At 41.7% G+C, this 14409-nt stretch overlaps 1 protein-coding gene across 17 annotated transcripts in view; it reads left to right on the top strand.

Annotated features, from left to right (window-relative positions):
- The window catches only part of PTPRK (protein tyrosine phosphatase receptor type K), a 381227-nt gene that overhangs the window by 207987 nt on the left and 158831 nt on the right, over positions 1-14409 (top strand). For all 17 annotated transcript variants that reach the window (XM_073676054.1, XM_073676048.1, XM_073676055.1 and 14 more), the window contains exon 7: positions 3874-4167. In XM_073676054.1, coding sequence (XP_073532155.1) covers positions 3874-4167 — 294 coding nt within the window. The remainder of the gene's footprint in view (positions 1-3873; positions 4168-14409) is intronic.

The following is a 14409-nucleotide window of genomic DNA, read 5'->3' as shown; positions in this document are numbered from 1 at the left end:
TGAGAATTAATGTTGAATAATTTTAATCTTGTAATCTATGCGCTTTAATGTTTGTGGAAAATTTTTAGTATCAGGTCGTTGGATAAAAATGGCACATCTGCTTTCTTGGTTGCCACCAGGTCTTGTTAAGGCGGTCACGTGGCACAAATAACTTGGATCGGGTCTGTGTCAGCGAACAAGGAATTGAAACAATCCTGTTAGCGAGCACAAACATTTCACATCATTCCCGCGTAATGACTGCAGGAAAGACTGTGCCTTGTTATGAGGACAGAAGAGCCTTGACTGTGAGCATAGGGTCAGGCATTCTTTCAGCAAACTGTTTGAAATTCATTTTCATGGTTGACAGAATCTTACACTTTAAGCTTGTTTGAAAAAACTCCCAACTCCATTCCTAACTCGAGAGAGATTGTAAGGGCTCTTCTGGAACAGTCAATTGCTAAATCCAGAGCTGATCAGCAACATTAGCCCAGTTTATTAGACTTCCAAAACTTACATTTATATGTAACAATAATTTTAGATTTATTTTCCATTACAACAATTGCTTGTGTAGTCACTTTCCTTTCTTTCTCCTTTGAAAATGACAGATGCTTGTTTAACTGAAACCTGTCATGTCAAAAATGCTATTAACCTGCAGATATGGGGTTAATCTGCAGGTTAATCATGTTCTAAAGCGGTGCAGCCACAGCACTTAAACCCGGCTACCGGTAAGAAATTAACTTCACTTCTCCCAGCAGCCTCTGGCTTTCAGTCATAGGGGTGCGGCCGGCGTGTCTTCAGTCACCAATCAGTGCATAGTGAGCAGCGGCTGTAACTGCGCCCCTGGCACTGACTGACAGCTGTCGCTGCATTGATGCACTGCTGAGCTGGCTGTCAGTCAGTGCCAGGGGCGCAGTTACAGCCAACGCTCACTATGTACTGAGTGGTAACTGAAGTCGTGCCGGCTGCGCCTTTGGCGGAAAGCTGGAGGTTGCTGGGAGAAATAGTTAATTTCCTCCAGGTATCTGGGCTTTCTATACAGCTGCCTGGCTTTAGAGCCCTATTAACCTGCAAGTTATCCCCATTTCTGCAGTTTAATAGCATTTTGGAACATGACTGGTTCCCTTTAAATTAGACTGTATACTACTGGCCAAACATTCATTTTCTTGGAAAGCATAAAAGATGCCATTATTGAATTATCATTTGTCATTTGCTTGAAAGGTGTATTTACACTTGATAATGATTAGGTATGCTTGTTCGATCTGACGTGTAAAAGGCCCTTTGTAGTAGTGGAGACTTAGCGCTGGACCCAGGGAGCATGAGTAAAGCACTGTTTTGTTTAAAATCAAACTGCAGCTGGGGTTAGGTTTTCCGAAATTAAAAAAGCAACAAACCATTATTATTTTATCCAACAAAGACCGAGTTGGCCACATTTTTATTTTTATTTATTTTATTTTTTTTTAAATCTTTCTGTGATCCAGAAATAACCCATTGTGTGGTTATATTAAAGAACTGTATGGCCAATAGTGGCTAAAATATGTTCGTTTGTTCAACAATTGTTGAATCAATGAACTTGTATCTAAGTTGCATGGGCTTCTTTAGGTATATTCTGCCGCTTCGCTGTAAAGGCCCATTTAGAGCGATTTTAAACTAGTAATGGGCAACAACCAATTATATAGAACAGAAGTATTGTTACTGTGAAAATTCTGTCCCTATACAGCATCTTGTCGGCAGCAGATCCCTGATCTATATGTTGTGATTAGATTTCTTGTGGCGTGAGTAATCCGATCACCCAAAGAAAGCGATTTTGGCTTGTTCCTCGTGTGATTGCAGGCTTTTTTACTTGGGTCAATAATTGTGCACGTATCTAACCTTATTGATTTTTTTTGGCGCAGTGAAATGGGCCTTTATTCAAAAAGGGTACCTCTGTGTGTTTAGTCGGTTACCAAATCCTTTTTTCGATCTTTGAAATAGAATATGTAGCAAAAGACAAATATTTTTGCTAGTAAAGCAAGAAAATGGCCATGTTCAAGTTTCTGATAAGCTGCTGTTGCCTGATTAATTGAAACAAATGAATAAATGCCTGAGCCATCTGGCATGCAGAAAAATAAGTCCTCCTGTCCTTTATCGTCTCGTCCTTATTTAAAGGGTTGTCTGGTGGGAAAAAAAGAATTGCCTAGCCACAGTATAGGTGAAAACTCTGTGATCAGTGGCGGACTGATTGCTGAGACCTGCACTGTTTGGCAGAACGGGTTAGACTTGAACAGCAGTTCACATGCTCAATCACTGCGCCGTTCAATCCCTATGGGGAATGTTGAGCACTGTGCTTGGCTTTTTCCAGCAGCCCTATAGAGAATGGATAGAGTGGCAGTCTGGCATCCGTCAAGTCCTTTAAGATCGAATTCCCTGTGATATGCATTGAAGTGTCTTCATCTCCACTCCGCTATATTCAGGCAATGTGTCTCACTGTTCATAATAAATCCTACAAAAATTGTCTTTGTGGAAATGGCTATTTGTGCTCCTAAAATGAAGTTCCCTGAAGCCTTGATCTGCTGGAGTTTATGCAGGATGTTTGTTTTGGCCAGTGAACACACCATTGTAGCTAGTGTTGGCAAGCTACAGGATGCAGCTCTTGTCCTTTTACAGACATTCACTTGTCTACAGAACTCAATATGAAGCCTTAGTGCTCATCTCTAGACACACAAGCCTTTCTTCCGATGTGCCAAGCTTCTTATAGCTGGTACAGCAGAGCTTTGCATTTATTTAGGCTTGTGTTGGTTTCTAGTTCATTCTGATTCACAATGACTATAATCCAGAAGCTGGTTACAGTACAGAGGTATGTTGCCATGAAAACAACAACCGCTAAGCAACATCCATAAAAGTGTATTTAATATGTCTAAAAAAAAATTGTATGGTTGCGGATTTATACTGGATGGGCTGAGAAAATTGTTCCACAAATGGCTAATTATTGGAGCCACCGTGCAACATTTAACTACGTCGACCCAATGAGATGTTTTATGGTTTGTAGGCTGTTCATTACATTAAATTTGTCGTGCCAGTCTGGGCAGTAGTGCTGCATATGGCTACAAGAAATAGAATTTATGGAAATTAGGTATTGAAAAGAAAATGATGACACTTGGTGAACAAAAATTTGATTTACTTTTTTACCAATACACAGACTCGGTGGCCTGTATATCATAGCTAATTTAATGGGTTATTCCCATCTTAGCAAGTTGTCACCTACCCACCTATCCCGAGGTGGTTCTACTGTATTCATTCTGTAAGCGACTGCCAGAGAAAGTAAAATACACAATTTTTATAAAACACCGACAAAGCTTTAGAATACCACTTTGAAGGGTTAGTCCATTTAAAAAAAAAAAACCTTTTTATGTTCCCCTTTTTGTAGTTCCCCGTTAAAATATGACTACTGCATCCAGGATCCTCATCTCAGAGAAGTTAGACTGATTTCACAAATCTGTGAAACATGGACCGTTATTGGATTTGTAAACTTGGTCTGATAACCAGGTCTACATATATGAAGTAGTTAGCTTGACTGCCGGGTTATCCGAACTAATCGAAGTCTTCCCATCTGAGCAAAGTCCGTGTTTTATAGGCATGTGACCTTACAAAAAGTTTCTCCCCTTAATTTGAAGGGACACTATGTAATGATTCATTTTCCCTGTAATGGAACTGCCATGAATTAACACTTCTAGTTTTCCCCGCATATTGCATCTGGAAGCTGGGACTCCCAGCTGGAGGATCTTGGTGAATGACCCCTTTAACAAATTGTAATTGTTAAAAGCAGACAGCCCCTTCTAGTTGTGTCTTTTTGTCTTAAGGTTTTACATTAAGGTCTCTTACCATCTTGTATTTAGCCTTCTTCTTTTATTTCCACAGAGCCACCACGACCAATTGCCCCTCCACAGCTTCTAGGTGTTGGACCAACCTATCTTCTTATTCAGCTGAATGCCAATTCTATCATTGGTGACGGGCCTATTATTCTGAAGGAAGTGGAATATAGGATGACCACTGGGACATGGACTGAAACGCATGCTGTGAATGCCCCAACCTACAAACTGTGGCATTTGGATCCAGATACAGAGTATGAGATTAGGGTGTTACTCACAAGGCCAGGAGAAGGTGGAACAGGACAACCAGGGCCTCCACTAATTACAAGGACTAAGTGTGCAGGTAAGTCTACGTGTTGAGTAATTCAGTGCCAGGAGTGTTGAGTTTTTGTGCACTACATGTTGGATTTTTACTTAAAATAAGCTCCTGGCGTGGATGTTAAATACAAAACACTTTGGCCGTGTTGCCCGCTCGTCCTGAGGCAAGGGGTTCTGCAGTGAATGCGCCTTTTACCAAATTTGGTGGAGCTCTGTTACTGTGTGGCAGTGTAAGAGAAGTTCTCCAGTTAAGAGAAAACGCCGACCCTTTTATCTGTGCTCTGCTACCAATGCCAAAGATGTTTATGTGAACGCTATTCACAAGTATGTACTCATTAATGAAGGATTTGAGTTTCCTTTCAATTTGCATGAAAGATTATTCGTTTACAGCTGGCATCGCCAAGCACTCGGGGCAATCACAGATGGATCTCTGAAAAAAATTGACAAATTCTGTTTTTTGTTTTTTTTTCTTTTTTCCTACTTCTTTTTTAATTTTTCCCAAACAGAGTCTGAGTTAGACGAATGATGATTTTCCAGCAGCCTTGACACGTTCCTGGAGCATTACTTTGTTACTGATTTTGAATAATTCTAATGAGTAGTCTTCCATCATTCTCTTAAATGCAGCCCACGTCCGTACAGTTTGGGTTTTGGCGGAGATTCTGTTATTCCATCAAGTTGTCGTTCTGCTTCCTTTTACATATAATCATATGCAAATCTTCCTCCTGTTAAATGAAGGAATTAGCATAAGACCTCTGCCTGTCCTTGAAATTACCTTTTAGGAATATGTAATACAGTATATTAAAGGCTAGCGAGGACTCCTGAAGAATGGAGTGAGGGTGGAGTTAAGCTGTTAAAATCCGGCAGGTTGTGCTTACCTCCTGACCGAGGAGTGGCGGTGTTAACGTTCCAGCGCTGTACTGTGGTTTTCTCCCGGATCACTTATGTATGCCACACATTGTTAGAGTAATGAGAGTGCGGCAGCTGAATTATTATACGATAACCCCACTGCCGAGGGTCAGCCAGACTAAAGCGTTTCCCTACTCTGGAGGATGGTTAAGTGGAATTGGCATTTGAATTTCTGAGTGGAGCGTGGCTGTCTTTAGCGAAGCCACTATGCTAAGCAGTACTTCAAATACTTGTTTTGTCAGGTCACATCACAGAACTGACAATTAAATGTGGCGCTATCAGCATTTAAATCACATAGTGTATGGAAATTCTGAGATTAAAACAGCTCAGCCAAGTCAGATGGTGAGCTAAACAAAATAATGAACCATCCGCAGCCTCTCCTCCCCCCCCCCCCCCCTCCTCTTCCTCAGCATGACCATGCCAAGCAATCTATGTTATGAATCTGCAGCTTTAATTTTTCCAACCACCTTACAGATGCATGCTGTAGGCATTTAGTTCTTGAATTTGTTTTCATGGGCTGTTAGGACGTTGTGTATGGGTGTAGTCATTCTTCCTGATGATAATCAGGTGTATTTTTATTTTTAATAGTCCTTTTACTACTTAAATGGTCATAGTACTTTCAGACAACTTGATCTCATTTGATAATGTGATATTCTGCAAATCTCTGTATTTAAAAAAAGACTGGATTTTTAAACTTAAAGGGACCCTGTCATGTCCTATCTACTATCTACAGTGCCCCCATTGTGTTGTTAGTGATACAATGTGCATCACTAACAAGCTTTTGTCGTTAAAATTGGTGCAGATATCATCAGTATATAACACTTAATATGCTTTGTCCTACCTGCTTATTTTCAGTCATAGGGGTGTGATCCTCATATTCAGTCAGGGGCGGGCGCCACAGTCACTCACTGCTGGTGCCGCCCATGTATTTGAATTTTGCTCCTCGTTAGTGCTGATATTGTGGGGCGCATGCGCAGTTTTACATGTCCGGCTTCAGGTCCCCGCGCGTGCGCAGTGAGGCTGTGTAGTTCACACGCGGGGAACCACAGGTCATAGTGCATGTTCAGTGAAGCTGCGAACTACACAGCCTCACTGTGCACGGGTCGAGACCAGCGGCCGAACAGGTAAAACTGCGCATGCGCCCCACAAATAATAGCGCTGGCCGGGAGCAATATTCAAATACATGGGCGGCGCCAGCAGTGAGTGAATGCAGCGCCCTGCCTGACTGAATGAGGATCACACCCCTATGACTGAAAACGAGCAGGTAGGTTATAAGTATTTAAAATGTTATAGATTCATTATAATGCCACCAATTTTAATGAAAAAAGCTTGTTAGTGATGCACATTGCATCACTAACAACGCAAGGGGGGCAGTGTAGATAGGACATGACAGGTTTCCTTTAAAGGGAGTCTGTCTGCAGGTTTTTGGTATGTAATTTGAGATCTCCATGATGTAGGAGCAGTGACTGATTACAAGGATTACTGGGTTGTTTTGCTGCTTCAATACAATCAGTGTTTTATCAGCAGGAGATGATCAGCACAGGACAAGCTTCTTCTTGCCTCCTGGTCCAACCACTCTCCTAGCACCGATAGCAGCTCTCCCTATACTGTACAATGCAGGAATCTGCTAATAAGTGATGTGGGTTGGGTAATACACAGCTCAGTAATTCTCTAGCAGACTGATTGCAGTCCCCTGAAGTAGGTGAAACAAAACACTGTTCATAAATACAATAATTCTGTGGTATACCCCCAGTTAAAGGGGTTGTCCGGTCCAAATCGATAAGTCTGAAGTTACTGTGTGTGACTGCAGATTTATTAATCCCCCCGGCGCATGCACTGTGAGCTGCGCGGATTCGCCGGTTTGATGAGCCGGGACCGGGTATGTATGAGTTTTACATAAACTTGTATGGCGCAAGGCCATACTCTCTAATCAGCCACACCCACTGGCCGGCCGCATCACTAGTTGGCGGCCTCGCTATATACAAGTGTATGGAGCGAGGCTGCACCCACAGGACGGGGCCCCATGGGACGTGCTCTGGCCGAGAATATGCATAGCTTATGCATACCCTCCGGTTCTGGCTCAGAAACAGGCAGAAACAACACTACTCTAGAATCAATAGAATTGTGACAGTTGGAGAAGATATTCATCTTAAATGAAAAAATACATTAAAAGCTGTTCTTTAAAGGGAAGTTATCAGAAAATGACCTGTGGATATTTTGATTTCAGTGGATGCTTTCTAATGTTTTTATTTTACTTTACACCAATAAAGGGATTGTCTGGGACATATATATTGATCACCTAAACTTGGATTACTTATCACTATGAGAATGGTGGGGGGGGGTCCAACACCCGGCATCCCCACGATCAGCTAATGTCTGCTCTGGCAATGTCACACTCCATACACTGCTTACATCTTCCTGTTGCCGGAGCCGTTATCAGCTGATTTGTTAAGTTCCAGGTGTCGGACCCTTACCACTTTCATTGATATATTCCCTGACAACCCCTATAAAGTGTGTCCTTTGTCTATATGTATTTTTATTTTATTTGTGATACTACGCTTTGTACAAAATATTTTATACTCCATTTTTGGTATGTGACACTTTATACATATATTATTTCCTAGAGGTATAAATATAAGACATTGAGTCTATGTTTAGGACGTTGACCGGTGCCTGTCGGGATGGATTGCTGCACAATTATTTCCTGCCAGTAATTTAGTTTCCTCTTTGAGCGTCTCCTGAGAGTAACAGTACATGCTTGGATCTGTCTACTTGGCACACATTGCCTTTCTATTGTTCATGCTGTTGCACGTTAAACATTGACCTGTTGTACCACGCTATTATAGTGCCTGCTGGGCATTCACGGTTACCACAAAAGCAGGAGGGTCAACAGTTCACATTGCCCAGAACTTAAATATAGCTATACTTTACCTGGGCTGCTTTCTTTTTCCATTGGTGCTCTGACCTTTTTATTCTTTGGAAATCAGATCCTGCCTGTTTTGTATATTCTCAGTGAACGATGTCCTGGTTCATTGCCTACTTACAAAAAGATCTTCTTTCATGGTAGCCTCAGTTACCACATGTGGGGTGGACCTGCAGTTATTGATCTGTGATGATCAGTCAAGCAGACGTATCAGTGGTTAGCAGCTCCTATTATTCAGTTTGCTAGTAGCAGTTGTGATTGGCTGCTTGATGATATTTTAATTTGTCATTGATGTACTGTATGTAAGATAATACATTTACCAAAGTTGGCCAGTTATAAAGAACTCCACTGTCTACTGAGATCGTATACAGACAACTGTCTATTACCCTACACGATAGTCTCTGAGCCTATTCACATGTTGGCTTTTTTTGTGACCAATGGTCCACATTAAAACAGATATGTCCTACTCTACACTGTTTTGCGGAGAGCATTCAACTTTAACAATAGAGGAATACGGACTATCGCATCAATGAAAAACATTCCATTTCTTTGTGAAAGCCGACAAGGATTTGTGAATAATCACCTTTATTTTGTTTATGGCTAAACATGGTGACAATAAGCACTTTGAGACTGTTTTATTACTGCTAAAGTTTGAATTTTGCAACATTTTTAATAAAGGTCCTCATGCACATTAGAGAAATCAACCGTACTCACTGACTTCAACTGATCCATTCAGCGATCTAATATAATCTAATGTATTGGGCCTCTGGCTTTACCCCAACAGATGATGTCAGAGAAGAGAAGGATCTGGCCTGTTAGATTTCTAATTGTCGATTCTTTTGTTCTGCGCAGAGATAAGTCACTGTAGGAATTTGACAGTGATTCCGTCATAGAGAACACAGGAACAATTAGTCAAGTGTTTCTGTATACGGTGCAGAACAACCATTCTGCGGACAACTATCTAATGTATATGGAGGCCTTTAGAATTCCTAAAGACTATACATTTAAAGTTATTGAACCAAATATATATTCGATTTAAAGGGACTCTGTCAGTAGGATCAACCCTCCTATGACCTACATGCCCATATAGACATATAGACTGCTTAGGAAGTTGAATAAAATTATACCTTGATAACTGCAATTATTCTAAAGAAATTCCCATTTTTCTTAATATGTAAAAGTTCTATGGCCCAGACACTGATCTGTATGAGAATCTGCCTCCAGAGCTTATTTTAAATCAAAGAGGGCGTTACCAGTGTGAACCATGTCATGACTGACACTTTGCTCTCATAATCACACACAGCTCTGCATTGAGATCAGAACTAACAAGGTACAGCAGAAGTGGTTTGTCTCCTTACAAACACATTTATAGCTGCCGTTGTCCTTACAAAGTGCTTAAAGAGGCTGTCCACTACTTCAACATTGATGACCTATCCTTAGAATAGGTTATCAAAGTCTAATCAGTGGAGGTGCGACACCCGGCACCCCTGCAGAACAGCCGTTCTCTGTGCCTGCTTCGGCCGCTGGTACTCAATTACTTAGCTGCTCCATCTACTGATTGATTTGAATAGAGGGCAGATGTGCAGTACTCTGCCGCAGCCACTATTAGTAGACAGAGCAGCTCCACCGGCAGCACTGAGAACAGATAATTGACAAGGATGCTGGGTGTTGCACTTCTACCGATCAGACATTGATGACCTATCCTTAGGGGGCAGTATAGCTGAGCTGACAGGAAATCTGCAAATGCAGATGTGTTTGTAATGAGACAAAGCTCAGCTCTGCTGTACTGTTATAATTACACTCAGCTCTGCAGTGAGATCAGGAGAGCAGCCATTATATATCACACTGGCAACACCCCCTTTCATTTAATTTAAGCTCTGTATGCAGATTCTCAGGGAGATGTGTGTCTGGCCCATAGATCTTAACTGGTCATTTACATATAAGAAAAACGTGGATTTCTCTGGAATAAGACATCAGATTGCAGATTTCAAGGTATCATTTTATTCAGCTTGCTATGACTTGCATGCCCATATAAACGGTTTATGATGGTTGGTCCTGCTGGAATTCCCTTTTAATGTTCTGTACTTTCCCACAGACTAATACATTGCAGATTTTCAGCAGGAAATGCATCTACACCAAAGACACCAAAGTGGATTTTGTTGCGAAACTTCTGTGGATTTGTCATTGATTTCACTTTTTGCGTCTCAGATCTATATCACGGGTATATTTTTACTGCACATTTTTTACACATTGTTCTTAAAAAATCTCACCAATAAAGCTGGTACTGTAATAAGGAGCCGATTTTTTTACATGCTAAGTAGCATCCATCCTGTAATAACATATCCTTAAAGGTGGAACTGACTTTTGATGCCCCCAATATACTATGTGAAAAATAATGGGCTGCATTGGCAACACATTGATACTTTGTGCGGTCTCCTGATCATAATGGAAGCAGAGTTCAACGTATAACCGACTTATGTTAATTTAATAGGATGCATCACTGTCTTGTCTAAGGAAATGTGTGGTCTACGCATACTCTTAATGAAGAATTGTGAATTGACCCCTAGGTGTGTAATAAGCCTGGGCAAAAATGTCTCAGCTGTTAAGTGCAGCACCAACGTTTGATGCTTTTTCCATCCACCCTTGGGCTGCTTCAACACACTACAATTATTAGTATTTTCATTTCTGCAAGTGTAATTATACAGCACTTGCCTCCTTTCATCTCTCTTATGCTAAATAGCATTTGATTAATGCTCAAAGTGCCACCTTGTTTTCTTGTTTTATGCAAAGCAGTCCTGGTCTGTGAGCGCTGCTGCTGGATGTGTGTGTTTGAAGTGTGCAGCACTTTCTGAAGTTTACTTTCTGGCCCTATTATAATGCTGCAGGGACAGCGAGAGTAGAGAGCGAGTAGAACATCATTGTCTGTAATGTAGCCTAAATATAGCTTAGTTGAGTCTTATTAGTGTTACCTTCCTGGTGTTTCATCAGCACTGCACTTTAATGAAAGCCAGTTTAAGAATAACCCAAGATCTGTGCAATTTACCAAATACATAGTGACATGCCACCTGTCCTTGACCTTGCACATGGGGTCTTTCCGGTTCACTATGTAAGGTTACTGTGCCCCTGAGTCAGGGAAGCCAAGGAGTCTGTAGTCAAGAGCCAGAAGGTTACGTCATAAACCAAGGGAAGAGATAGTCGTAGTCAGATTTCCAAGGTCAGAGTGCGTCAAGGCAAAAGGGGGAATACGAACGGGTAGTCAAAAGGCTAAATCCAGGGTCCAGCAACAGAAGATTAGAATGTCTGAATCTGTGCACAGAGAACACCTCACCAAGCTGAAAGCTACGACTGACAGCTTAGTTAAGTAGCTGGGTAGTCACTTGAAACAGGGAACACCTGAAGTAAACTCGGCACCTCCCAGCCTGATTGGACGGTTGAGCTGTCAATGAAAATACCGACAGCTCAGCACGCCCCTGCACTAGATTTATACAACTGAGCTATCAGTCATTGCGTCCAAGACACAGTGAGCAGAAGAATTGTGACTTTGACCAGTTCTGTTTTGTGGCACCAAAGCACTCGACAATTTCTTTCTTCCACCCGACCGGAAAGAAAAACATGGTTCTGAATGGCGCTTCATATTCGGAGATGACTAAATTCAAAGGAAACATAAAGCTCTATACCAAACAAAGACAAACTATGATGATGGGAAGTTATAGGTCTGTTCTTTTCAAGTTTTTTTAAAAAAACTATCTTTATAGTTTTTTTTTTGTTGTTTTTCTTGAATGTGGATAAGCTCCAATAACGGACACAACCTGTAGTCAAAATAATGCTGTTTTTTTTTTTTTTTTTTTCTTGGAAAAAATAAAAGTAGAACCCTTTTTTCTAATCCTGGTTTTCTCTCAAGAGATTTTGTTAGTGAAGAAGGCAATTTCATCAGCCATCAAGGTATTTTACAATGTTGGGTAGGCCTAAGGAGTATGGTGGACCAATACTGTCAGGAAAATATTAATATGAGGAAAATGTTCTTCCATATCTGCCTGACATAGATGTTCACCCCCTCCCTTATTCCCATTCTGCTCAGCACAAAAGCCCCAATTAGCACAAGCCTGAGAATTGGCTAATGCAAACGATGCCAGGCAAGGAGTGTTATAACTTTGTTAGGAAGCAAGCATCTTGTCTCTGAAAGACGCAGGAGGTAATTAAAACACAGACCTGAGATAGATTGACACCTTCTCCCAGGCCAGAGTTTGGAGGAAAGAGGAAATGGTTCGTTAAGTTCAAAGGCACTCACAACAATTCCTGACTACCAGCCATAGCCAGATCAACTCCGATATGAACTATGAAATATTATGAGTTCCATACGTCCGACAGTAATGGGACCCATATGTATAGTGACCAAATCAGCCCAGGAATGTATAGGTAGTTTTCCAGGGCTGTAACCAAAATCACAGAGCTGTAGCGCAAAAACACCAGAATAGACTGCAGCTATGCGATATGTGGTCTCTAAATAAAGATAAAATCATAAGGGAAAAAATGGCGTAGTTTGCAAGCTTCTGCGATCAACGAGCGATGCGTTAGCGCAGAAGTTAGCGGTTTAATAAAAATGTACAGGCTGGAGACCGGCCCACATGATATCACCACAAGGGGCGTGTGGCCAGATCTCCCCTTAGGTATAAGAGAATCCATGGAGAAGACAGGAGCACTCATTGCCAGGAGGGAATAAGAATTATAAGCAACGGGTCCTTCAATAACAGCATAATCTGGAGAGCCCCTCCTCCACCTATATTGAATCGTCTCCGCGATCGTATAGTGTAAGTAAGTTATCTTCTCTTTCCTCCTGTTTATTTTATGTAACTGCGTATGTATTTTAATGTCTCCTTTGTAACATCCTTGTATATATTTTTCCTAAACACTGCCTCCCTTTTGGATTAAATATAAAATTTAATAGTTCTGTTTCTTTTGTTCTGTAATCGTTCCCTTCCCCGAAGCCATATACGCTACCAAAACGCAGGCTTCCGACCAGGCCTGTATTATATTTCAAACTCTGCCGTGGTGGCAGAGAGTATTAATAATTGGGCTATCGTGAAGCTGACGGTGACCGTACGGAGGGCGTTAAACACGGATTCCAGGCTGTGGAACCCAGGGTGTTGCGCCATATTCTGACTTGTCGCTTACCGATACCTACAGTACGTAGAGAGTAGTCTGGATCGCGTGCTCGCGACTCCGGATGAAATACGGACAGCGTGACTGCACGGTGAGATATTGTGTGATCTCCCCGGTGTCGTCCTGACTGTGTGTGGTGGGATTCCCTGACAAATTGGTGGCAAGCGGTGGGTCAAAATAATGCTGTTTTTTTTTTTCTTGGAAAAAATAAAAGTAGAACCCTTTTTTCTAATCCTGGTTTTCTCTAAAGAGATTTTGTTAGTGAAGAAGGCAATTTCATCAGCCATCAAGGTATTTTACAATGTTAGGTAGGCCTAAGGAGTATGGTGGACCAATACAATAAAAACAAAAAAAAACCCTTTGCTGCGTGAGCCCATAGTATCTATTCCGTATTTCAGCTTCCTGTAAGCATAATTTGTGGTGTGGGGTAGAATGTTTCAGGTTGTAAGCTATGGACTCCCTTACATGAAAAGTGGTTAAGTACCGTAAGTTAGTGCTTTTAATATGGTATTCCATCCTCAGCCATTAATGGTAGAGATCCGAGTACCCTTGTATATGTGCTGTGCATAGGTGGCAAGAATTATAGAAGCCAGTGAGCTTGCTGTGAAGTAAATGGGTTAGGGAAACAAGGGGCCCAACCAGCTCAGGTTTTTTCTGTAAACCAATCCACCCCAGGCTGCTGCACACAGACTCAGATTCCCAGCTCAGTCTTGAATAACTAAGACACTCTTACTCCTGCAGGTTATGTTATTAGACCCTTGATATACAAATCACTCACATCCTATTTGTAGTTTTGGACAGGCTCAGCTAAGTGTTCTCTTCTCATGCAGCTTCGTTTGGTGTGCAAGCCCACCTCCCTCCTCTGGTATCTATAGCATTATGCTATTTTGAAGGGGTGGGTACATTTAGAAAGAGCCAATGAAGTCTGTCCTAAACGAGAGTATCTCGGAGCAGTGTGATGACAGCATCTGTTAGGCTGGCCATACACATAGATGGCTGTTGGGGGTATGATGCTTCAGCAGATCGTTTGGCCAACAGCCATCTCAGCCGACCCTCCCATACACAGGAGCACTCATTGGTTTTCTGAGAAAGTTGTCGACTGGCATGTTGACATCCCAGAAAAAACAATGCGATCGGCAGTCCGAAATCAGACCTGCAAAATCTGCATCTTTCCCGACCATCAGTCGGCCGGTGTCTCCATACACATTAGACAGTCGGCCAAATCTGTCAACATCGGCGGGTTCAGCCTTCCTTCATCTAATGTGTATTGGCGCCTTT

The sequence above is a fragment of the Phyllobates terribilis genome, unplaced genomic scaffold (genome assembly GCF_046119375.1).
Source record: "Phyllobates terribilis strain yellow unplaced genomic scaffold, ASM4611937v1 Scaffold_3__8_contigs__length_932513732, whole genome shotgun sequence".
NCBI lineage: Eukaryota > Metazoa > Chordata > Amphibia > Anura > Dendrobatidae > Phyllobates > Phyllobates terribilis.
Note: the sequence above shows the minus strand (reverse complement) of the source record. Positions and strands in the feature narration are given on the sequence as shown.